Source organism: Molothrus aeneus, chromosome 21 (assembly GCF_037042795.1).
Source record: "Molothrus aeneus isolate 106 chromosome 21, BPBGC_Maene_1.0, whole genome shotgun sequence".
Classification (NCBI taxonomy): Eukaryota; Metazoa; Chordata; class Aves; order Passeriformes; family Icteridae; genus Molothrus; species Molothrus aeneus.
The window spans coordinates 2,107,677-2,133,904 of NC_089666.1; the positions used below are offsets into that span (position 1 = coordinate 2,107,677).

At 61.9% G+C, this 26,228-nt stretch overlaps 1 protein-coding gene across 1 annotated transcript; it reads right to left on the reverse strand.

The window, feature by feature from the left end:
• Positions 1-96: 96 nt before the first annotated feature.
• On the reverse strand, positions 97-26,113 carry CROCC (ciliary rootlet coiled-coil, rootletin). The gene is given in 35 exon segments (XM_066564081.1): positions 97-724; positions 1,419-1,529; positions 2,002-2,136; positions 2,430-2,648; positions 3,088-3,240; positions 3,657-3,839; positions 4,721-4,872; positions 7,647-7,767; positions 7,847-7,980; positions 9,083-9,401; positions 9,955-10,122; positions 10,203-10,362; positions 10,989-11,227; positions 11,301-11,432; positions 12,505-12,639; positions 12,985-13,086; positions 13,651-13,748; positions 13,751-13,801; positions 14,629-14,756; positions 14,888-15,081; positions 15,373-15,738; positions 16,342-16,486; positions 16,751-16,912; positions 18,119-18,297; positions 18,441-18,605; positions 18,970-19,065; positions 19,139-19,235; positions 20,531-20,737; positions 20,814-20,920; positions 21,553-21,718; positions 22,088-22,179; positions 22,255-22,338; positions 22,417-22,596; positions 23,771-23,910; positions 26,069-26,113. Coding segments are annotated over 34 exon segments (5,166 nt in total). The 5' UTR covers positions 23,906-23,910; positions 26,069-26,113; the 3' UTR covers positions 97-673.
• Positions 26,114-26,228: the final 115 nt, after the last annotated feature.

Genomic DNA, 26,228 nt, shown 5'->3' on the forward strand with positions numbered 1-26,228 from the left:
TTATTCATTATTATTTAGGGACCTCACTCAACCCAGCCCAAATTTGGACATTCCCAAAATGCCAACTTCCCCCAAAAAATCCCTCAGAACTCCCAGTTTGATTTTCCATGTTTATTCTGGCTGGGACTGGGAGGGGGTCAGAGCCACCACCTCCCTTCCCATGGCTTTCCCACCCTCGGGAGCACCAGTAAAAACCCCCATTCCCAAAAATTCCATATAAAAACCCTCCTAGTTCCTAAAAAAATTCCTTCAAAACCAGAAATCCTGGGAGTTTTTTGTTAGAAAAAGGGGAAAAATTAGGATGGGGTGAGGGCAGGGCTTGGAAGGCTGGAGGGGAATAAATCAGTTGGGTCTTCTGGGGCTAAAACAAGGGAATATTCCCCATTTTTCCATTAAAAACTGCAACAGGAAAATGAGTAAACCATCCATGAGGTCCCAGATTTTATCAAAAATAGACAAATTTTGTTGGCTGGTGGGAAAAGTGCAGCTTTTTCCTGGAGAAAAGGGAACGAGGAGACAAAAATCACTGTGGGATTGGAGCACAGGGATGGGGCTGGATCCCCCTCACCCCTGAGCGGAGCTGCTGTGGATTTTGGGATCGGGCATGGGGATGGATCCTCCCATCCCGCAGCTGTGCCGGTCCCTGCGGATGTCCCGGAATTCCCGGAATTCCCTAAGTTCCGGTGGGATGTCGCTGCAGCTCCTGCTCCTTGAGCAGCGCGATCTGCAGGAGGGAGGGAGGGGAGGGGAGGCTGTGGGGCCGGGCCGCGTCCCCGTGTCCCTGCGGGCCATGTTCCCCGGGCTGTCCCCGTGTCCCTGCGGGCCGTGTTCCCCGGGCTGTCCCCGTGTCCCTGCGGGCCGTGTTCCCCGGACTGTCCCCGTGTCCCTGTGGGCTGTGTTCCCCGGGATATCTCCGTGTCCCTGCGGGCCGTGTTCCCCGGACTGTCCCCGTGTCCCTGTGGGCTGTGTTCCCCGGGATATCTCCGTGTCCCTGCGGGCCGTGTTCCCCGGGATATCTCCGTGTCCCTGCGGGCCGTGTTCCCCGGGCTGTCCCCGTGTCCCTGCGGGCCGTGTTCCCCGGGCTGTCCCTGTGTCCCCCAGGCCGTGTCCCCGTGTCCCTCTGGGCTGTCTCCCCCGGGATGTCTCCGTGTCCCTCCGGGCTGTGTTCCCCGGGCTGTCCCCGTGTCCCTGTGGGCTGTGTTCCCCGGGCTGTCCCCGTGTCCCCCAGGCCATGTCCCCGTGTCCCTCTGGGCTGTCTCCCCCGGGATGTCTCCGTGTCCCTCCGGGCTGTGTCCCTGTGTCCCCTGGGACTGTGTCCCCATCTTCCCCGGTCTTCCCCAGGCTGTCCCCATGTCCCTGCGGGCTGTGTCCCCCAGGCTGTGTCCCTGTGTCCCCGGGCTGTCCCTGTGTCCCCTCACCTGCTCCTCCAGGCTGCCGCGGCCGAGCCGGAGCCGCTCCAGCTCCCGCTGCAGCTCCGTGGGTGCCTCGGGGAGCGGCCGGGCCCGGAGCTCCAGCGCCGACACCTGAGCCTGTGGGGAGGGGTGCCCGGCACCCCGGGATGGGCACTGCCTGCACGGGCACCCCGGGATGGGCACTGCCTGCACGGGCACCCCAGAACAGCCCGGAGCCAGAGCCAGCACCAACAGCAACACCAACACCCAGTGGCAACACCAACACCAGCACCAACACCAGCACCAACACCAACACCAGCACCACCTCCCTGGTGTGGCCAGTGCCAACACCTCCCTGCTCCTGGAACGAACCCAGCCCCTTCCCAGCACCGGGACCATTCCTGTTGGGATGAGCCCAGCCCCATCCCAGCACCAGCACCAGGCTCGTCCCCATCAGGATGAGCTCCCAAAGAGCAGCCCCAGCCCATGGATCAGCCCCAGCCCCATCCCATGGATCAGGATCAGCCCCAATCCATGGATCAGCCCTAGCCCATGGATCAGGATTGGCCCCATCCCCTGGATCGGGCTTGGCCCCGGCCCCGGGACCCACCCGCAGCACCTGGATGCGTTTCCGAGCCTCCTCCAGCTCCCGCTCGGCCGAGCCCGCGGGGGGATCCGGCCCCGCCCGGAGATCCGGCCCTGCCGGGAGCTGCGCGGGTCCAGCCTGGCCGGGAGGGTCCCGCTCCTGCCCGGACACACAGATAAATATTTATTAAAGTATGTGTAATAGATAGAAAAATACAGATAAACCCAAATAGGGTTTTATATATATATATATATATATATATATATATATATATATATATATATATGTGGCAATAGATCAATTATCTAACATAGTATCAGATCACTAGATATGATGATATAGGTATGAGATGATAATTAGATCATTAATTAGCCCATAAAGGTGCAGGGCTCTATGGGGGATCCACAGTCTGGGGTCAAAGGTCAGCGAATTTGGGGTGCGGCCCTGCTCACCTCCTGCTGCCGGTCCTGGGAGGGCTCCGGTGGCATTCCCGGCTCCCGCGGCATTCCCAGATCCCGGAGCATTCCCTGTTCCCGCGGCATTCCCAGATCCCGGAGCATACCCGGCTCCCGCAGCATTCCCAGCTCCCGCTGCTCCCGCAGCTGCTCCCGAAGCATTCCCTTCTCCCGCCGTGCCTCCGCCAGCGCCCGCCGCGCCTCCTCCAGCCCCTCCTGGGACACCGGGGGACAGCGGGACAGCCCCGTGACACCCGGGGACACCCCCGGGACAGCCCCGGGACACCCGGGGACACCCCCGAGACAGCCCCGGGACAGCCCCGGGACACTCGGGGACAGCCTCGGGACAGCCCCGGGACAGCAGGGACTGGCAGGGGGCTGGGGGGGACTGGGAATGGGTCCAGGGAGAACTGGGACAGGATTCAGGGGAACCAGGGGAACTGGGAGGGGGCTCAGGGGGAAGAGGGAGGAGTTCCAGTGGGAACGGAGGGGACCGGGAGTGTTCAGGGCAAATGGGAGCACTGGGAGGGGTTCAGAGGGAACTGGGAGTAGTGGGAGGGGGTTTAGGGAGGGCTGGGAGGGGGCTCACAGAGAATGAGGGGACAGGGAAGGGGCTCGGGATGAGCTGGGGGCACCGGGAGGGGTTCGGTCCCACCTGGAGCAGCCTCCGGTCCGTCTCGCCCGCGGCCAGCGCGTTCTGGAGCTGCAGGAGCCGCTCGTGGAGCGGGGACCCGGCCGGAGCCTCCCCCTTGGAGCCGCTCCCCGACGGAACCGGGAACGGCCCCGAGCGGGACTCGGCCTGAGCCAGCTGTGCCCAAACGGGAACGGAGAGTGGGGAACTGGGGGGCTGGGAGGGGACACTGGGGGAACTGGAGGGACTGGGAAGGGATACATGGAGAACTGGGGGGACGGGGTAGGTGTTCAGGAGCAGAGGAATTGGGAAGGGATTTGGGGAGAACTGGGCGACTGAGAGGGGTTTTGGGGGAACTGGGGACAACTGGGATGGGATCCAGGGGGAACTCGGGGGAACTGGGAGTGGGTTCAATAGGAACTGTGGGACTGGGACGGGGCTCAGGGGAAACTGGGGGGACTGGGTGGGTTCAGTGGGAGCTGAGGGACTGGGAAGTGCTTCAGGAGGCGCTGGGAGGGCGCTCAGGGGGGAACCGTGGGAGCGGATCCATGGGAAGCCAGCGGAGCCCCCGGAACCCGGCGGGATCGCGGTACCTGCGTGCGGAGCTGCTCCGCTCGCTCCCGCGCCTCCCGCGCCTCCGCGTCCCGCTCGGCCAGAGCCCGCCGGGCCCGGCCCAGCTCCGCCTCCAGCGCCCGCCGCTGCAGCTCCAGCCGGGCGCTGCGGCTCTCGCACAGCTCCAGCCTCTGCCGGGCCTCCGCCAGCTCGCCCAGCTTCTCCTGGAGCCGCCGGAATGCGGGCGTGGAGCCGGGATGTGCCGGGCACGCCGCCGTGCCCACCCGGGCTGCCTGACACTCCCCACGGGGCTGCCCGGCATTCCCACCGGGATTATCCCACATTCCCATATGGATTATCCCACATTCCTGCCTGGATTATCCAACATTCCCTCCTGGACTGCCCCAGCATTCCCGCCTGGACTGCTCGGTATTCCCACCTGGATTATCCCACATTCCCACCTGGACTGCCCCCCAATTTCCAGTTGGACTCCCCCATTCCCACCCAACTCCCTCGTTCCTCCCTGGCCCCCCATTCCCCCCTGACCCCATTACCCCCGGCCCCGTTCCCCCCAGCCCCATTCCCACTGACTCCCTCGTTCCCCCCTGACCCCCAGTTCCTCCGGCCCCGCTCCCCTGTTCCTGTTCCGGTTCCCATTCCCGCTCCCGTTCCCATTCCCTTTCCCGTTCCCGTTCCTGTTCCTGTTCCTGTTCCCGTCCCCGTCCCCGTTCCCATTCCTGTTCCCATTCCCATTCCCATTCCCGTTCCCGTCCCCGTTCCCATTCCTGTCCCCGTTCCCGTTCCCATTCCCGTTCCCGGCCCCGTTCCCATTCCCATTCCCATTCCCGTTCCCATTCCCATTCCCTTTCCCGTTCCCGTTCCCGTTCCCGGCCCCGTTCCCGTCCCCATCCCCGTCCCCATCCCCATCCCCGTTCCCGTTCCCATCCCCATTCCCATTCCCGTTCCCTTTCCCGTTCCCGTTCTCATCCCCATCCCCGTTCCCCTCCCCGTTCCCGTAACCTGTCCCTGTTCCCGTTCCCGTTCCCTTTCCCGTCCCCGTCCCCGTTCCCGTTCCCGTCCCCGTTCCCGTTCCCGTTCCCGTTACCTGTCCCGCCCGCCGCTCCCTCTCTGCCGCTCTCATCCCGCTCTCCAGGGCGCTCAGGCGCTCCCGCAGCCCCCGGCATTCCCGCTGCGAGCGCCGCAGGGTCTCATCCTGCAGCAGCAGCGACGCGCGGGCCCCGCTCAGCTCCCGCCGCCCTGCGGGGTTTGGGGGGTGCAGAGGGGTTTTAATGGGGTTTGTAGGGGTGCGGAGGGGTTTTATTGGGGTTTATGGGGATGGAAGGGGGTTTTACTGGGGTTTGTGGGGTGTTACTGGGGTTTGTGGGGGTGCAGAGGGGTTTTACTGGGGTTTATGGGGATGGAAGGGGGTTTTACTGGGGTTTGTGGGGGTGCAGAGGGGTTTTAATGGGGTTTGTGGGAGTGCAAGGGGGTTTTAATGGTGCTTGTAGGGGTGCAGTGGGGTTTTACTGGGGTTTATGGGGATGGAAGGGGATTTTAATGGGGTTTGGGGGGCGGCAAGGGGGTTTTACTGGGGTTTGTGGGGGTGAAAAGGGGTTTTAATGGGATTTGTGGGGGTGCACTGGGGTGTTACTGGGGTTTTACTGGGGTTTGTGGGGGTGCAAGGGGGTCTTAATGGGGTTTGTGGGGATGGAAAGCGGAATTTAATGGGGTTTGTGGAGGTGCAGTGTGGTTTTACTGGGGTTTTACTGAGGTTTGTGGGGCTGCACTGGGGTTTTACTGGGGTTTGTGGGGGTGCAGTGGGGTTTAACTGGGGTTTTACTGGGGTTTGTGGGGGTGCAAGGGGGTTTTAATGAGGTTTTACTGGGGTTTATAGGGATGGAAGGGGGTTTTACTGGGGTTTGTGGGGTGTCAGTGGGGGTGCAAGGGGATTTTAATGCAATTTGTGAGGGTGCAAATGGGTTTTACTGAGGTTTTGCTGGGGTGCAGAGGGATTTTATTGTGGTTTGTGGGGGTGCAGAGGGGTTTTACTGGGGTTAATGGGGATGGAAGGGGGTTTTACTGGGGTTTGTGGGGTGTTACTGGGGTTTGTGGGTGTGCAGTGGGGTTTTACTGGGGTTTTACTGGGGTTTCTGGAGGCGCAGAGGGGTTTTATTGGGGTTTGTTGGCATGCAGAGGGGTTTTACTGGGATTTATGGAGATGGAAAGGGGTTTTACTGGGGTTTTGCTGGGGTTTGTGGGGGTACAGAGGGGCTTTATTGGGATTTTTGGGGGTGCAGAGAGGTTTTACTGGGGTTTGTGGGGGTGCAGAGAGGTTTTATTGGAATTTGTAGGGGTGCAAGGGAGTTTTAACGGGGTTTATGGGGAATGCAGAGAGGTTTTACTGGGGTTTGCAAGGGAGCACTGGGGTTTTACTGGGGTTTATGGGGGTGCAGAGGGGTTTTATCGGGGTTTGTGGGGATTAAAGGGGGTTTTACTGGGGTTTGTGGGGTGCAGTGGGGTTTTACTGGGGATTATGGTGTTGCAATGGGGTTTTACTGGGGTTTATTTGGTTTATGGGACTCACAGAGGGGTTTATCAGAGTTTATGGGGGATGTTGGGGGGTTACTGGGGCTTATTGGGGTTCATGGGGGATGCAGGAGGGTTTTATTGGGGTTTATGGGAATTGCAGAGGGACTTATGGGGTATGCTGGGGGTTACTGGGATTTATGGGGGTTACTGGGATTTATGGGGGTGCAGAGCAGTTTATTGGGGTTCATGGGGGATGCAGGGGGGTTACTGGGATTGATGGGTCTTTACTGGGGTTTAGGGGGTGCAGAGGGGTTTTACTGGGGTTTAGGGGGCTTTACTGGGTTTAAAGGGACACTGCAGGAAGTGGGTGGGGTTTACTGGGATTTAAGGGGGGATGCACTGGGATTTAAGGGGGATGCACAAGGATTTGACCAATTTTCCTGGGTTTCCAGGGGATTCACTGGGGAGTTTCCCAGTTCTGCTGAGGTTTATGGGGAATGCAAAGGGGTTTTACCCATTTCATTGGGATTTACAGAATTTTCACAGGGGGTTCCCAGTTTTACTGGGGTTTCTGAGAGATTCAGGGGGGGTTTACCCACTTTATTGGGATTTATGGCATTTGCTCAGGGCATTTCCCAGTTTTCTTGGGGTGGTCGTGGGATGCAGGGAGGTGTTACCAGTTTTATTGGGGCTTTATTGGGGTTTTATTGGAATTTATGGGGGACAGACTGGGAGGGGTTACTGGGTTCACTGGGATTTAAGAGGGACACACAGGGATTTTAACCCTTTGTTGGCATTTATGGAGACTGCACAGGGAGTTCACCAGTTTTACTGCAGTTTATGGGGAATTTTTTAATGGTTTTTTTTTTTATTACTATTTTTTAATGTTTTGGATCTTTAATTTAATTTTATTGGGATTTCTGCAGTTTGCACAAGGTTTTTTTCAGCTGTTTCATTGGGGTTTACAGGAAATACACAGGGGATTTACCAGTTTTACTGGGATTTACATGGGGTGCAGACAGGTTCTGCCCCACTTTATTGGGATTTATGGAGTTTGCACAGGGGGTTTTACCAATTTTACTGGGTTTTGTGGAGTTTACCAGTTTAACTGGTATTTACATGGGATCCATAGGGGAGTTTAGCAGTTCCAGTGGGATTTATGGGCATCCATGAGGGTTTTACCAGTTCCACTGGGATGTGTGGGGGATGCAGAGGGGTTTTACAAGGGTAAAGGGTTTAAAACCCATTTTATTAGGGTTAGAAGGATATATGGAATTATTCACCACTTTGTACTGGTGTTTAAAGGACGCACAGAAGGGTTTTACTGGGCTTTACTGGGATTTATGAGCTTTCCCACCAGGATTTTGGAGGAAATCCCGAGGAGCATCCTCCGCTCTGAGCTTCACCCCCCTCCCTGTGCCTCAGTTTCCCTCCGAGCTCCCGCTGGCTGTGGCGGCTCCAGCAGCCACCAGACCACCCCGAATCCCCAAAATCCCCATCACCTTGCTCGCTCTCGTCCAGCAGTTTCTGGAGCCGCTGCGCTCGGGCCCCGGCGCTGTCCCGCTCCGCCTCCGCCTCCGCCAGGCGCCGGCCCAGGCTGCCCAGCTGCCCCCGGAGCTCCTCCTGCCGGGAACGGGGGCTGGGATCGGGCCGGGAAGGGCCCTGCGGGGACAACGGGGACGGCAGGGACAGGGACACGCACCCGCTCCCGCTGCGCGTCCTGCAGCTCCCGCAGGAATTCCCGCAGCGCCGCCCGCAGCGCCTCGGGATCGGCCTCGGGATCGGCCTCGGGATCCGGGACGGAGCCGGGGCTGCCCGAACCCTCCGGGCCCCCGCCTGGGGGGACAAACAGGGGTGGCAGGGGGACACCAGGGAGCCTGGCAGGAGGGGATGGAGCAGCGGGGGACACCAGGGGGGCAGGGGATGGAAAAATGTGGGGATGCAGGGGATGGAGTGAAGGGGACCCTGGGGTACAGGGGGTGGAATAATGGAGTTTGGGGGGATCCAGGGATGCAGGGATGGAAGAACGGGGTTTGGGAGATCCCTGGGATGCAGGAGATTAAATAATGGGGTTTGGGGGAATCAAGGGACACAGGAGATGGAATAATGGGGTCTGGGAGATCCCTGGGATGCAGGAGATAGAATAATGGCTTTTGGGGAGATCCAGGGATGCAGGGATGGAATAATGGGGTTTGGGAGGATCCAGGGATGAAGGGGATGGAATAATGCGGGTTGGGAGATCCCCAGGATGCAGGGGGTGGAATAATGGGGTTTGGGAGACCACTGGGATGCAGGAATAGAATAATGGGGTTTGGGAAGATCCAGGGGTGCAGGGATGGAATAACGGGGGTTGGGAGACCCCTGGGATGCAGAGGATGGAGCAATGGGAGATCCCCAGGATGCAGGGATGGAATAATGGGGTTTGGGGGAATCCAGGGATGCAGGGATGGAATAATGCGGGTTGGGAGATCCCCAGGATGCAGGGGGTAGAATAAGGGGTTTAGGAGACCCCCAGGATGCAGGGATGGAATAATGGGGTTTGGGAAGATCCAGGGGTGCAGGAGATGGAATAACGGGGGTTGGGGGGATCCAGGGATGAAGAGATGGAGCAATGGGAGACCTCTGGGATGCAGGGATGGAATAATGAGGCTTGGGGGGATCCAGGGATGCAGGGATAGAATAATGAGGTTTGGGGGGCATCCAGGGATGAAGGGGATGGAATAACGGGGTTTGGGAGACCCCTGGGATGCAGAGGATGGAGCAATGGGAGACCCTGGGATGCAGGGATGGAATAATGGGGTTTGGGGGGATCCAGGGATGCAGGGATGGAATAACAGGGTTGGGAGACCCCCAGGATGCAGGGGCCGGAGCACCGGTGTGTTGGAGACCCCCAGGGCTGGATCAAGGGCTGCCACTTCCCTTCCCCGAGGCCGCTCACCCTTGGCCCTGGCCATGGCCACGGTGCGGCGCAGGGTGGCCTGGAGGCCGCCCAGGCGGGACTCGGTGGCCCTGCGCTGCTCCTCGCCGCGGGCCAGCTCCGCCTCCAGCCCCTGCGCCCGGCCCTGCGCCGCGCTCAGCCGCAGCCCCAGCTCGGCCACCTCGGCCCGCGCCGCCTCCACCTTGAGCTGCAGGTTCCGAGCGTCCGCCAGCAGCTTCTTCTCATTGCCCCGCGCCTCCTCCAGGCTGCGGGACAGCTCCTGCTCCCGCCGCCGGAACTCCTGCTCCGCCGCCGCCAGGCGCTGCTGCAGCTGCTGCAGCTGAGGGGGCGACAGCAGACAGGGGAAGGGTGGGTGGGAGGGATGGGAGCGGGGGATGGAGCAGTGGGGGACCCCAGAGAGGTGGGGGATGGAGCAATGGGAACCCCAGGTATGCTGGGGATGGAGCAGTGGGGTCACTGGGAATCCCAGGGATGCAGGGGTTGAAGCAATGGGGCAGTGGGAACACCAAGGGATGCAGGGGATGGAGCAGTGGGGTCACTGGGAATCCCAGGGATGCAGGGGATGGAGCAATGGGAATCACAGGAATGCAGGGAATGGAGCAGTGGGACAATGGGAACACCCAGAGATGCAGGGGATGGAGCAATGGGGCAATGGGAACCCCAGGGATTCAGGGGATGGAGCAATGGGAACACCCAGGAACACAGGATACCACGGTGATGGCAATGACTGGGGACAGCAGGCACCAAGCTACGGCCTGAGGGGACAGGGACACCTCCAGACCCACAGGACAGCCGGCTATGGGGGCACAGGGACACTTTGGGATGTGGGACACCCACAGCGGGTTCTTGGGGACCTTTGGGGACGGCCTCACCTCCTTCCTGGCAGCCTCGGTGCCGGCCTCGCTCTCGGCCACTTTCTGCCTGAGCCCCGAGGCCTCGCGGCGGCTGCGCTGCTCCCGCTGCTCCTCCAGGGCCACCCGCGCCTGCAGCTCCCCCAGCTCCCGGCCCCGCCGGCTGTTCTCGCTGTCCAGCTCCTTCACCTGCCCGCGAGGGCACCAGCGGTTCGGGGACACGCCGAGGCTCAGTGCCACCCCGTGTCCCCGGGCTGCCCGTCCCTGACCTGGCGGCGCAGCTCCTGCAGCTCCCGGCGGCTCTCCAGGCGGGCGCGCTCCAGCCCCCGCTGCGCCGCCCGCAGCTCCGACACCTCCCGCTCGGCCGCCGCCCGCGCCGCCTCCAGCAGCGCCAGACGCTGCTCCTTGTCCTCCCCGGAGCGCTTCAGGCTGCGGGCAGCGGGGGCTGGCAGCGCCCGGGGGGGCAGCACGCCCCCGGCCCCAGCCGTGCCCCAGCTGTGCCCAGCACGGGTGTCCCCCCAGCCCCAAATTTCCATCATCTTGTCCTGAGCGTGCTCCCGACCTGGAGCACCGCCCATCCCAACCCGGGCATCCTCTGAGCGTCCCAACACCGCCCCCATCCCAGGCATCGCCCTCCGGGGTGGGGATCACCCCTGTAACTCCCAACTCCTGCCTTCCTTCATCCTGAGCATCTCCCAGGTCCTGTTTTCCCTCATCCCGAGCATCACCCAACTTGTGCTTCCCTCATCCCAAGCATCTCCCAGCCCCTGCATCTCCCAATCTGTGCTTCCCCTCATCCTGAGCATCACCCAACTCCTATTTTCCCTCATCCCAAGCATCTCCCACCTCCTGCATCTCCCAACTCCTGCATCTCCCAACTCCTGTTTTTCCCTCATCCCAAGCATCTCCCACCTCCTGCATCTCCCAACTCCTGCATCTCTCAGCTTGGACATTCCCTTACCCCGAGCATCCCCCCAACTCTGAGCATCCCCCCAGCCCCGAGCAGCCCCTCCAAGGCCCTGCACCCCCGGGTGAGGCCATCCCGCGTTCCCGACCTGATGCGCTCTCCCTCGGCGCGCCGCAGGGCCGCCCGCAGCTCCTCGTTGGAGCGCTGCAGCGCCTCCTTCTCGCGGGCCGCATCGCCCAGCGCCCGCCGCGCCTCCTGCGCCCGCCGCCGCTCGGTGTCGCGGCCCTCGCGGCTGTCCCGGGCCTCTCGCTGCGCCTCCAGCAGCTCCCGCCGCGCCGCCGCCCGCGCCTCGGCCCCCGCCCGCAGCTGCGCCCGCGCCTCCTCCGCCTGCCCGGAGGGGGAACTCCAGCGATTTGGGGGTTTCAGGGGGGCGGGAAGGGGTTTCTGGGGGGCGGTTCACCTCCCGCAGGGCGCTGTCCCGCTGCTTGGCCGCCGCTGCCACTTGGTCCCGGAGCGTCCTCGCCTCCCGCTCGTGGCTCAGCGCCGCCTCCTCCGCCCGCGCCCGCAGCGAGCGCAGCTCCGCGGCCAAGGCCTGAGGGGCACGGGCACCCTGAGAGCCCCCTCCCTCCTTCGGGGGTCCCGGGGGCCGGCGGGGTCCCGGAGAGAGGGGACAATGGGGATGGGGTACCGGAGACGGGGGGGTAATGGGGATGGGGCGCAGAGAGAGGAGGAACAATGGGGTTGGGGTCCCGGAGAGAGGTGGGGGCAATGGGGATGGGTCCCAGAAAGAGGCGGGGACAATGAGGATGGGGTCCTGGAATGAGGGAGGGCAATGGGGATGGGGTCCCAGAGAGAGGGGGGCAGTGGGGTTGGGGTCTCAGAGATAGGGGAACAGTGGGGTTGGGGTCTCAGAGACAGGGGAACAGTGGGGATGGGGTCTCAGAGATAGGGGGACAGTAGGGATGGATCCCAGGGGTTGGGGGCGGGCAATGGGGATGGATCCCAAAAAGAGAGGGTGACAATGAGGATGGGGTCCCAGAGAGAGGGGGGGCAATGGAATGGGTCCTGGAAAGGGGGGGGACAGTGGGGATGGGGTTCCGGAGAGGGGGGGCAATGGGGATGGGGTCCTGGAGAGAGGTGGGGGCAATGGAGATGGGTCCCAAAAAGAGGGAGGGCAATGGAATAGGTCCTAGAAAAGGGGGGACAATGGGGATGGGGCCCCAGAGACAGGGGGACAGTGGGGATGGGGTCCCAGAAACAGGGGGCAGTAGGGGTGGTGCAGGGATGGGGTGAGGGGGTTCAGGTACCACAGCTGAGCCCCATTCCTGCAGAAGATGGGGGGTGAAGTTGGGGGGCTGCAAGAAAAGGGAGGAGGGTCTTGCAATGGTGGGGGTGAGGCTCAAGCTGGGGGGGGCAATGGGGGGGTACCCAGGAATGGGGGGATGCAATGGGGGGGGCACAGGGGATATTCAGACAGGAGGGGCTGCAGTGGGGGATGCCCAGGAATTGGGGGGTGACAAGGGGACACCCAGGCATGGGTGGCTGCAGGAGCAGGGGACACTTTGGCAATGGGGGTTGCAAAGAGGGGAGACACCTGGGCACAGGGGCTGGAAGTGGGGGCTCTGTGCCACCCTGGGGGGGTTCTGGGAGCCCCCCAAACCCACCTGCTCCTTCTCCTGGTGGCCTGTGACCTCTCGCCGCCGCTGCTCCAGCTCGGCCGTGGCCTCGTCCAGGCTCTGCTGGAGCCCTGCCAGTGTCCCTGCCAGGGCCACCCGCTCCTCCTCCTGAAGTGCCAGAGCCTGGGGACATCGAGGGTGGCACAGGGCTGGGGGACATCGGGGGTGGCACAGGGCTGAAGGGACATGGAGCTGGCACAAGCACAGGGGGACATCGAGGCTGGGGGACATCGGGGTGGCACAGGGCTGGGAGACATTGGGGGTGGCACAGGGACAGGGGGACATCAAGGCTGGGGAACATTGGGGGTGGCACAGGGCTAGGGGGACACTGGGGGTGGCACAGGCACAGGGGGACATCAGGGGTGGCACAGGAACAGGGGGACATCGAGGCTGGGGGACAGGGGAGTGGCACAGGGCTGGGGGGACATCAGAGGTGGCACAGGGACAGGGGGACATCAGGGCCACCACCTGCTGCTTCTCGCTCTGGCGCTGCTGCCGCGCTGCCGCCAGATCGGCCACCAGCTCCTCGTGCTCCTGCACCAGCCGGCCCCGCTCAGCCTCCAGCTCCTCCTGCCAGCCCCAAAATCACCAATGAGCCCCAAAAATCACCAGCAGACCCCAAAAATCACCAGCAAACCACAAAAATCACCAGTGAAGCCAAACAATCCCGCACCCTGAGCATCGTGCCCCACCAATCAGTGGGAATGTCAGAAATCAAGGTTGCCCCCCAAAAATCACCACTGTGCCCTCAACAATCAGCATGTGCATCAAAAATCAGCTCTGCGCCCCAAAAATCTACATTTCACCTCAAAAATCACCACTGAGCCCCAAAACACATTTCACCCCAGAACCCAATAACCCACAGTGGTTATTTCACCCCAAAAATAACCACTGTGCCCTGAACAGTCAACACGTGCATCAAAAATCAGCTCTGCACCCCAAAAAGCTACATTTCACCCCAAAACCCAACATTTCACCCCAATAACGAACATCGTTCCCCAACAATCACTCTTAAAACCCCCAAAATCACCATCACACCCTAAAAGCCTCCACCACAGCACCCCAAAACCCCAGCGCCGTGCCCCAAATCCCTGCCGCAGCCCAAACCCTCGTCCCCCCGTGCCCCGTGCGCACCTTCTCGCGCTGGAGCTGCTCCAGCTGCTCCCGGTGGGCGTCCCGGGCGCTCTGCAGCGCCGCTGTCACCGCGGCCGCCTCGGCCACCGCCACCGCCGGCGCCGCTCCCGCAGCTCCTGCGCCCGCTCCCGCCGCGCCACGCCCAGCTCCGCTGGGGGACACAGGGACAGCGCGGTCATGGGGACACCCCGAGTCATAGGGACACCCCGAGTCATAGGGACACCCGTCAGTGATGGGGACAGCGCAGTCATGGGGACAGCCTCGGTCATGGGGACATCCCCAATCATGGGGACACTGGACCATGGGACACCCCTAAGTCATGGGGACATCCCCAGTCATGGGGACAACCCAGTGATGGGGACACCTCCAGTCATGGGCACATCTCAGTCATGGGGACACTGCATAATGGAACACCCCTAAGTCATGGGGACACCCCTCAGTCATGGGGACAACCCAGTGATGGGGACACCTACAGTGATGGGGACACCCCCAGTGATGGGGACACTCCCAGTCATGGGGACACTGCAGAATGGAACACCCCTACGTCATGGGGACACCCCAGAGCTAATGGGGACCCACCAGTCATTGGGGACAACCCCAGTCAGTGGGGACACCCTGTCATGAGGACACCCCCCCATCAGTGGGGACACCCCCATGTCGTGGAGACACCCCCTGTCAATGGGGAGAAGAGGATGGAGCCAAGGATGAGGATGGGGATGGACAGGGATGAGGATGGGGTGATGGATGGAGATGGACGGTGAAGATGGAGATGGACGAGGATGAAGATGTGTATAACAGATACTGTGGATGGGTATGGATGGTGAAGATGGGGATGGATGGGGATGAGGATGAGGATGGGGATGGATGGGAGGGGGACGAAGATGGGGATGGATGGGATGAAGATGAAGATGGGGATGGATGGGTGGGAGCTGGGCATAGCCAGGCCAATGGGACACACGGGTGGCCAGGACCCCTCACCTTCCAGCGCCTCCTTGGCCTGGGCCAGTGTCCGGCCTTGGGTCTCCAGCTGCTGATTGCGGGCCTGGAGCTGGGCCAGCTCCTGCTGCAGCTGGAACACTGCGCTCTCCAGCCCCTCCTTCTCTGATCTGTGGGACACCAGGCACAGGGCTGGGCATGGGGCTGGGCACGGGGCTGGGCACGGGGCTGGGCACAGGGCTGGGCACGGGGCTGGGCACGGGGCTGGACCCTCCCCGGCACCCCCTGAGCCCGGCCCCACCTGAGCCCGGCGGCCTCGCGGTGGCGGTGCCGCTCCTGGCGCTGGGCAGCCGCGAGCTGCACGGCCAGCCCGGCCCCGTCCTGGGCCAGCGCCGCCTGGGTCCGGCCCAGCCGCTCCTGCTCCGCCCGGAGCCGCTCCTGCTCCGCCCGCGCCCGCGCCAGCGCCTCGCCCGCCGCGCTCTGCTCCTGCACCGCCTGCGGCACACCGGGGACACCAGGGACAGCTCAGGGACCGCCAGTTATCGCACGCCCCCTCCCAGTTACCCTTGGCACCCTCCCCACCCCTCCCAGTTACCCCAGACACTCTCCCCACCTCTCCCATTTACCCCTGACACACTCCCAGTGGCCCCATGCCCCTTTCCCACCGCTCCCAGTTACCCTTGGCCCCCTCCCCACCGCTCCCAGTTACCCTTGGCCCCCTCCACACCGCTCCCAGTTACCCTTGGCCCCCTCCCCACCGCTCCCAGTTGCCCCCACAGTGCCCACCTGGCCCAGGCTGTGGCGCAGCCGCTCGTGGACCCCACGCAGCTCCCGCAGCTCCTCCCGCAGCCCCCGCCCGTCGTCCCGGGGGTCTCCCCGTGGCCGCTCCAGGTCCCGCCGCTCGCTGCCGGGCCGGGGGCCGCTCTCCAGCCGTGTCCGCAGCAGCGCCAGCTCCCGGCACAGCTCCCGGCTGCGCAGCCGGCCCCGCTCCCGCTCCTGCTCCAGCAGCTCCAGCCGCCGGCCCAGCTCCGCCTTGTCCCGGGCCAGCCCGGCCGCCAGCTCGCTGGTCTTGGCCAGCGCGTCCCGCAGCCGCGACTCCTCCGCCTCCGCCGCCCGCCGGGCCTCCGCCAGCTCCCCGCAGCTGCCCTGCGCCTGCCAGCGGGCACCGGCTGGCACCGGGGGCACGGCGGGACGGGGGGACGGGCGCAGGGGGGGCACGGGGGGGGCACCTGGGGCTCGGGGAGCACCTGGCGCATGGGGGGACACCTGGGGCTCACTTGGAGTTTGGGGAGTACCTGGGGCATGGAGGGCACGGGGGGCATCTGGGGCTTGGGGAGTACCTGGGGCACAGGGGGCACAGGGAGCACGTGGGGCATGGGGGGCATCTTGGGCTTGGGGAGTACCTGGGGCATAGGGGGCACCTGTGGTATGTGGGGACACCTGTGGATGTGGCTGCACCCACAGCAGGCCTGGCACTCCTGGGGCAGGGGGACACCTGGGGCTCACTTGGGGCTTGGGGAGCACCTGGGGCATGGGGGGCACGGGGGGCATCTGGGGCTTGGGGAGCATCTGGGGCATAGGGGGCACTTGGGGACACCTGGGGTATGTGGGGCTACCTGTGGAACCGGGCCATGGGGCTGCACCCAGGGCAGGGCTGGCACTCCTGGGGATACATCCACAGGGATTCACCTGTACCCATGGGAATGCCCCTGTACCCGTGCCTGGCCCCGCTGTGGGGCGGGTCCCAGTGCCCACCTTGCCCAGGGCCTCTTCCAGCGCCTCCTGCTCGCCCCGGGCCAGCTCCACCTCCAGCAGCGCCCGGCTCAGCTCCTCCCGCGCCTCCAGCAGCTCCTGCTGTGCCTGCGCCCGCTGTGCCTCCAGCTCCTGCACCTGCTGCTGGCTGTGCGGGGACAGCACAGACTGACTGTGCCCACCTGTGCCCACCTGTGCCCTCCTGTACCCTCCTGAACCCTCCTGTACCCCCCTGCACACGCACCTGTGCCCCCTGTACACCCACCTGTGCCCATCTGTGCCCACCTACATCCACCTGTGCCCACCAAAGCCACCTGTGCTCATCTGAACCCTCTTGTACACCTTCTACCCACCCAGACCCCACACCCACCTGTGTCCCCACCTGCACCTGCCCGTGCCCGCCCGTGCCCACCTGTGCTGCAGCTGCTCGTGGGCAGCCTGGGCGTCGCGGGCAGCCTGGTCCCGGCAGTCCTGCAGGCTCTCGCTGCGGCGCCGCAGCTGCTCCCGCTCCTGCTGCAGGGCCCCCGCCCGCTGCTGCTCCTCCGCCAGCGCCGCCTCTGCGCGGCACAGCTCCCTGCGGACACACGGACATGGACACACGGACATGGACACACGGACATGGACACACGGACATGGGCTCATGGACATGGACACGTGGATACACAGACACACAGACACATGGGCACAGCTCCCTGCGGACACACGGACATGGACACACGGACACGGACAACACGGACATGGACACATGGATACACAGACACACAGACACATGGGCACAGCTCCCCGCGGACACACGGACACGGACACACAGACATGGACACATGGACATGGACACGTGGATACACAGACACACAGACACATGGGCACAGCTCCCTGCGGACACACGGACACGGACACACGGACATGGACACACGGACATGGGCTCATGGACATGGACACGTGGATACACAGACACACAGACACATGGGCACAGCTCCCTGCGGACACACGGACACGGACACACGGACATGGACACATGGACATGGACACGTGGATACACAGACACACAGACACATGGGCACAGCTCCCTGCGGACACACGGACACGGACACAAGGGCACGGGCTCATGGATACACAGACACATGGGCACAGCTCCCTGCGGACACACGGACACGGACACACAGACATGGACACACAGACACGGGCTCATGGATACACGGACACATGGGCACAGCTCCCTGCGGACACACGGACATGGACACACAGACACGGGCTCATGCATACATGGATACATGGACACACGGACACAGGGACACATGGACATGCAGACACAGGGGCACACAGACACATGGCCACACAGACACACGGACATGTGGGCACACGGACACATGGACGCATGGGCATACAGGCACATGGGCACATGGACACATGGACACATGGACACATGGGCACATGGACACACAGACACATGGATACATGGACACATGGGCACACGGATACACAGGCACAGGGACCCATGGACACACGGGCACACAGGCACATGGACACATAGGCACATGGACACACGGACACAGGGACAGATGGACACGGGCACACAGACACACGGACATGGGCATGGGCCCACAGACACAGGAACAGGGACACACAGGCACGCATACACACAGGCACATGGACACACGGACACACAGACAGACAGGCACAGGGACACACGGATGCACAGGGACAGACGGACATTAGGGACAGACACATGGACACACAGGGACAGACAGCCGCACACGCAGGACAGACAGAGGGGCGGTACCTGCGCAGCCCCTCGGCCTGGGCCCGCAGCTGAAGCCCCTCCCGCTGCGCCTCCTCCTGCGCCCGCCGGCAGCTCCCGGCCTCGGCTCCCAGCTGCTCCAGCCGCTGCTCCAGCACTCCCAGCTCCCGCCGCAGGCTCCCGGCTGCCTCCCGGCCCGCCTCCGCCTGGCTCCGGGCCTCCTGGGGGCCAGCCTTGATCAGATCCCATCCTTGTCCCCATCCTTCCCATACCCATCCCCATCCCAAACCCCATTCCCGTTCCCATCCCCATCCCCATTCCCATCCCCATCCCTGTCTCCATCCTCCTCCTCCTCCCAGCTCACCTGCAGCTGGAGCTGGCGCCGGCTCAGGGCTGCGTGGACGGCGGCGGCGGCAGCACTGGCAGAGAGGCTGCGGAGAGGGGACACAGCAGGACACGGAGGGGACACGGGGGGACATGGGAGGGACACGGCAGGCGCAGGGGACTCGGGGTCATCTGCCAGCACCGCCTGTTCCCGGGAAAATCCAGGGGAAAGTGAGGCAGGGAAGGGAATGAAGTCAGTGAAAGGGAGAACCAAGGTGAGGAAGAGGAGAGGGAGTCCAGGAAGGGGAAACTGAGGTGGGAAATGGGAAATCAAGTCAAATAAGGGGGAAAGGGAAACTGAAGCAGGGAGGGGAAAACTGAATCAGGGAGAGGGGAAACTGAATAAGGAAATACAAAAATGAGTCAAGGAAGGGGGCACTGGGACAGGGAGGGGACACTGAGGAAGGCAGGGGACACTGAGGAAGGCAGGGGACACTGAGGCAGGGAGGGGACACTGAGGCAGGGAGAGGCCCCTCCTGGCTGTGGGTGGCCCCGGGGTGTCCCAGCACCTGGGTGATCTCGTGCAGCGTCCGGCGCAGCAGCTCCAGCTCGGAGCGCAGAGCCTGCACCTGCTCCGGCGTTGGCTCCCGGGCACGCGCGGCCTCCTGTGAGCCCCGGGATGGGATCAGGCTGGGAATGACCGACCTGCATCCCCAAACCCCCGCACCCTGCACCCACCAGCTCCCGCAGCTGCAGCGTCAGCGCTTCCACCGCCCGCTCCTTCTCCTCGTCCTCGCTCCGGCGCCGCTCCAGGGCCGCCGTCAGCTCCGCCAGCCTGGCCAGGACACAGCCGGCATCAAACATCCAGAACCCAGCATCCAGCATCCAACATCCAGCATCCAGCATCCAACATGCAACATCCAACATCCAGCATCCAACATGCAACATCCAACATCCACCATCCAACATCCAGCATCCAACATCCACCATCCAACATCCAGCATCCAACATCCAACATCCACCATCCAACATCCACCATCCAACATCCAGCATCCAGCATCCACCATCCAACATCCAACATCCAACATCCAACATCCAGCATCCAGCATCCAACATCCAACATCCAACATCCAACATCCAGCATCCAGCATCCAACATCCAACATCCAGCATCCAGCATCCAACATCCACCATCCAACATCCAGCATCCACCATCCAACATCCAGCATCCAGCATCCACCATCCAACATCCAGCATCCAGCATCCAACATCCAGCATCCAACATCCAACATCCAACATCCAGCATCCACCATCCAACATCCAGCATCCAACATCCAACATCCAACATCCAGCATCCAGCATCCAACATCCAGCATCCACCATCCAACATCCAGCATCCAGCATCCAACATCCAGCATCCACCATCCAACATCCAACATCCAGCATCCAGCATCCAACATCCAGCATCCAGCATCCGCCATCCAACATCCAGCATCCACCATCCAACATCCAACATCCAACATCCAGCATCCAGCATCCACCATCCAACATCCAGCATCCAGCATCCAGCATCCAACATCCAGCATCCAGCATCCAACATCCAGCATCCAACATCCAACATCCACCATCCAACATCCAGCATCCAACATCCAACATCCAGCATCCAACATCCAACATCCAGAACCCAGCATCCAACATCCAACATCCAACATCCACCATCCAACATCCACCATCCAACATCCAGAACCCAGCATCCAACATCCAGCATCCAGCATCCAGCATCCAGCATCCAACACCCAGCATCCACCATCCACCATCCAGCATCCCTGCCTCACATCCCTTCCCATCTGTGCCACAGCCTCAAAACCTTCCCCACAAAACATCTCCTATGGCCCCATGAGGGTGCATCCTCCCCATCCTGCACCTCCTGCATCCCCTGGTGCCCCCATACCCCTCCTGATGCTCCTGCACCCCTCCTGGTGCTCCTGCACCCCTCCTGCACCCCTCCTGGCATTCCTGCATCCCTCCCGGTGCTCCTGCTTCCCTCTGACTCACTCCCTCCCCATCCTGTACCACATCCCCTGCACTTCCATTCCTCCCCTCGCCCACCAGGTGCCCCCATGCCCCGTACCTGGCTGCCAGGGTGTTTTTCTCCAGCTCTGCGTCCCGCGCCCGCGCCGCCAGCTGTTCCTGCAGCTGCTCCAGGCGCAGCTCCTGCCGCTCCCGGGCCGCCCCCGCCTGGCTCTCGGCCAGCCGCAGGTTGGCGGCCAGGTGCAGGCAGGCGGCGTGGGCAGCGCGGCCCGTCCGCGACACCTCGTGGCCCAGCTCCGACAGGTCCCTGTGCGGGCGGGAGGAGCGGGGTGGGACCCCCAGGGACCCCCGGAGGGAGGGATCCCGCCCCGGGCCCCGCTGACCTCTCGGTGGTGGCTTTCATCTCCCCGAAGTGGCGCCTGAAGGCCACCAGCTGCCGCCAGAGGGTCAGGAGCCGGCTGTGCTCGTTGCTGAAGTAGGTGTTGAAGGACTGGGGGGCGATGGAGCGAGATCAGGGATCCACCACGGTCCCCAAATTCCCAAATATCCGTCCTGGCCACACCCATCACCCCCACAGTCCTCCACAGCCCCACCTCAACTCCTGGGGCATGGAGAGGGGTGGGGGGGGTGACACGTCCCTGCCTCAGGTCCCCTTCCCATCACATCCCCCAAATTCTTCTCCATGCAACATCCTCCATGACCCCACATCCCTGCCAGGGTCCTGTGTAACTGTCCCTGACACATCCCTGTATCCCCCTGCCTCATCTCCCTTTCCCATCCATGTCACATCCCCAAATTCTTCCCCATGGAACATCACCCATGGCCCCACGTGCCCCACATTGTCCCTGACACATCCACCTGCCTCATCTCCATTTCCCATCCCAAATCCTTCCCCACAGAACATCCCCCCGGCCCTGCATCCCTCCTCAGTGACCCCACATCTGCCTTGCATCCTCTTCCCAAAACATCTCCCCCCATACTCCCCAAACTCTGCTCTTTGCAGCATCCCCCACGACCCCACACCCCTCTCCATGATCCCCCATCCCCTGATCCCCCTGCCTCACACCCCTCTCCCCGCTGCTGCTCCCGGGTGTCCCCTGTCCCCTCCCGGGTGTCCCCCACCTCCTCCTCCCGCCTCCACTCCGCCTCCCGCTGCTCCAGCTCGTCCCTGGCCCGTGCCCAGTCCGCCGTGAGCTTCCGGATGTCCTCGCTCAGCGCCGCGTTGGCCACGTTGGCCTGTTCCAGCTGCTCCCGCAGCATCGAGTTCACCTGCACCAGGCTGCTGCTCCTGGGATCGGGGATCACTGGGGTCAAAATCCCCCAGGAATCCTCACATTTCCCTTGGGATCCCGCCCACCCCTGCTGCTCCTGGGATTGGGGATGACTGGGGTCAAAATCCCCCTGAGAATCCTCACATTTCCCTTGGGATCCCGCCCACCTCTGCTGTTCCTGGGATTGGGGATCACCAGGGTCAGAATCCCCTGGGAATCCTCACATTCCCGCCCATCTCTGCTCCTGGAATCCCAAGGAATCACCAGGCCCAGAATTCCCTGGGAATCCTCACATTCCCGCCCATCTCTGCTGCTCCTGGGATCCCAGGGGATCACCGGGGTCAGAATCCCCCAGGAATCCCCACCTCCCCCAGGATCCCCCCCACCTCTGCTGCTCCTCCTCCAGGCGGATCAGGGCGTTCTCCAGCTCGTTGCTGCTCTCCTCCTCGGGCTGGGAGCCGCTGGCATCCAGCTGGATCTGTGGGAACATCCCCCCGCTGGCCATCACCCTGATTTGGGATTTGGGGCAGGGCACCCCCAAAGCCTCCCTCACCGTCAGCCTCTCCTGCTCCAGCTCCGTCGCCTTCTCCAGCAGCTGCTGCTCCACTTCCCCACATTTCTTCTTATACTGCAACACCTGCGGGAGGGACGGGGGAGTGACACCCATGGAGGGTGTCCCCAAATTATCCCAGTGCCTCCCTGGGGAAGGATTTACCTTGGCTTGGAGCTTCTGCACCAGCTGGGCCTGGCGCTGCTGGCCCTCCTGGTAGGCCTGGAGCTTCCTCTTGTAGGCAGCCTGCTCCTCCTCCAGCAGCCTCCGCAGCTCGATGTTGTGCTGGGCCAGGCTCCGGCTCTCGGCCGCTTCCTCCGGCTCCAGCCGCAGGCTCTGCTCCAGCTGGGATCAGGGGAGCCCAGGCTGGCACCTCCACACTCCTGGGCATCTGCTGGCACCCCTATCCACACCCCTGGGCATCTGCTGGCACCCCCATCCACACCCCTGGGCATCCTTTGGCCCAGGCTGGCACCCCCACACCCCTGGGCATCCCCCAGCCTCACTTCCAGGGTTCCCATGGCAAATCCCAGCCAGCTGAAGGCCTCAGTTCCCACATTCTCCCATTTCTCCATGCACAAGGAGGGGGTGAATGGGAAATTTTGGGGTTGTTTTTAAGGATAACTCAACCTCCAGTCTGTGGGGTCAGCAAAGCCCCTTCCCAGTTTGCACAGAGTGGGTGATGGATAAAGGATCCTTGGGTACAGGAGTGGAAACTTGCCTGGGGATATTTTCCTGATATTTGCTTTTATTTTGAATATTGAGGCACAAACCGAGGGATTCCTCCAGTATCCCACCAGTTTGGGGCGCACTCAGCACTGGGAGAGCCAAAGCCCTGTGGAATTCCTGGTTGCCAGGGCAAAGTGCTGGAAAACTGAAGGATTCCCACAGGGAGGGGCAGGGGGTTCCTTCCAAAATCCAGCAGGACAAATAAAACAGGGATGGGCAAGCCCTGGCAAGCCAGGACTGGCCTGGACAATTCCCACCACGGGGACACCACAGCTCCCCTGCCCCACACAGGGAATGCCAGGGCTGGAGCTGGCACTGCCCGGAATTTGGGGCTGAAAAGGGGATTTGGGGGCGCTGGCTGAGGGTGTTGTACTTGATGGCCAGCTCTGGAATTTGGGGTTAAAAAGGGGGATTTGGGGGGGGCTCATTGAGGGTGTTGTATTTTATGGCCAGCTCTGGATTTTGGGGTTAAAAAGAGGGGTTTGGGGTGGCTCACCCACTCACTGAGGGTATTGTACTTGATGGCCAGCTGTGGATTTTGGGGCTGAAAATGAGGATTTGGGGGGGCTGGCTGAGGGTGTTGTACTTGATGGCCAGCTCTGGAATTTGGGGTTAAAAAGGGGGATTTGGGGTGGCTCACACACTCGCTGAGGATGTTGTACTTGATGGCCAGCTGTGGATTTTGGGGTTAAAAAGGGGGATTTGGGGGGCTCACCCGCTCACTGAGGGCATTGTACTTGATGGCCAGCTCTGAGTTTTGGGGTTAAAAAGGGGCATTTGGGGGGCTCACCCGCTCACTGAGAGCATTGTACTTGATGGCCAGCTCATCGCGCTCAGCCCGGCTCTGGGCCAGCAGGTCCTCAACGCGGGACAGCTCCTGCTGCAGGATCCTGTTCTCCTCCTGCAGGGACAGCAGCGAGGCCATGGCCCCTGTGGGATGGGATGGGAGAGAGGCAGGATGGGATCTGGGATCCAGGATGGGATCCAGCCCAGGACACAGCCAGGGCATCCTTTGCCACCATGAGCTGCTCTGCTCCCCTTGGGAAGGGGCTGAGCCCTCCCTGGGTGCGGCATTTGGATAAAGGATCCTCAGGGATAGGAACAACAACCTGCCTTGGGATCCTTCCCTGATATTTGCTTTGGTTTTAATAACCAGGCACAAGCAGGGGAATTTCCACCAAAATCCCACCACCCCTCAATGTGAGTGTCCTCCAGCCCATGGGGAGTGTTCTGCCCCCTGGCCCGGCTGGAAATGCCACCTCCCACACTCAGACATTCCAAGGAATGCTGTTTGTGAGGGAAGAGCTGCTGGAAATGCACAGTTGTGGTCAAAAACCCACGGGAAGTTTGCAGTTGTGACTGCAAGGATGTTCAGATCCACGTTCACAATCACAAAACAGCCAGAGATTTGCAGCTGCAACCACAAAATGGCCAAAATCTGGAGTTTGGGATCACAAAGTGCTGCAGATCAACGGCTGTGATCCAAACCCACTTCATTTTGCAGCTGCAACATAAACCCTCTGTAAATGTGTGTTTGGGATCACAAAATCAGGGCAGGTTTATAGCTGCAAGAGCAAAACTGCTGCAGAGTTGCAGCTATGATCCCAAAACTGCTGTAAATTCATGAGTGTGATCCCAAAACTGCTGCAGATTTCCAGTTACAATCCCAAAACATGCTGCAGATTTACAGTCACAACGAAAAAATCACTAAAAATTCATGACTGTGATCCCAAACCCACTGCAGATTTCCCCAAACTGTTGCAAATTTGTAGTTGACCCCAAACACTGTGTAAATTCATGTCTATGATCCCCAAACTGCTGTAAATTCATGTTTGTGATCCCAAAACTGCTGTAAATTAACGTTTGATTCCAGAACTGCTGCAGATTTTCAATTACAACACAAAAATGTTGCAGGTTTGTAACTGCAATCACAAAACTGACACAAAATTTGGATTTCTAATGCCAAAAACCTCTGCAAATTCATGTTTGTGATCCCAAAACCGCTGCCAGTTGATAGTTGTAATAATAAAACTGGCACAAACTTGCATTTGTGATCCCAAAACTGTTGTGAATTCCTATTTGTGATCCCAAAACTGCTGCAGATTTACAGCTGCAACCACAAAATCACTAAAAGTTTGTGTTTGTGATCCCAAACCCTGCTGCAGATTCACAGCTGCGATCCCCAAACCGCCGTAAAATCGCATTTGTGATCCCCAAACCACCATAAAATTGCATTTGCGATCCCCAAACCACCGTAAATTCTCATTTAAGATCCCAAACCGCGGCACTTTTCCATTCGCGGCCACAGACCCGCCCCGATTCTCCGCTGGGATCACGGAGCCGCCCCGATCCGCGATTTTCCCATCACAAACCCCCTTTGCCCTCCCAAAGCCGCTGCCCCAGCGCCATTCCCGACCCCATTCCCGAGCCCGATCCCATTTCGGATCCCGATCCCATTCCCGACCCCGATCCCATTCCCGACCCCGATCCCATTCCCAGTCCCCATCCCATTCCCAGTCCCGATCCCATTCCCATTCCCGATCCCGATCCCATTCCTATTCCCAATCCCATTCCCGGTCCCAATCCCATTCCCGGTGTCCATCCCATTCCCGACCCCGATCCCATTCCCGGTCCTATTCCCATTCCCGACCCCGATCCCATTCCCGGTCCCCATCCCACGCTCCCCGCGCCGGGGGGGACCCGGTGTCCCCACCTCAGCCCCGGGAGCACCTCCCGAGCCCCGGGCACCCCCTTGCCGCGGCCTCCTCGTCCCCCGGCCCCTTTTCCCGGGATTTGGGGCGGTTCGGGCTCGGTGCCCGCCCGCGGGAAGCGGATGCGGGGTCGGGATTAGCCCGAAATCCGCGTCCCCTCCCCGTGTGACGGCGGGAGCGGGGACCCTCCTCTTCCTGGAGGTCCCGACAGCGGCTCGGCCCCATCCTCCCCCAGCAGCCCCGCGGCATTCCCGGGCTCTGCCGACAAACGCACCCCGAGGCTCCGGGCGGGAGCAGGAGGAGGAAAAGGAAGGGGAACAGAGCCCAGCGCCAGCCCCCGGCGGCGGCCGTGCCCGGGGGCGTGGGGCGGTCCTTACCGGGACGGAGCCGCTCTCCCGGAGGGCCCCGGCCTTGAGCCTCGCGCTCCTTAAGCTCCTTAACCCCGGAGTTGGCTCCGGCAGGAAAAGCTCCGGGGTGGAGCGAGCCGGGGTTGCCAAGGGGTGAAGCGGCTTTAACATCCCCGGGATGCGGGGATGG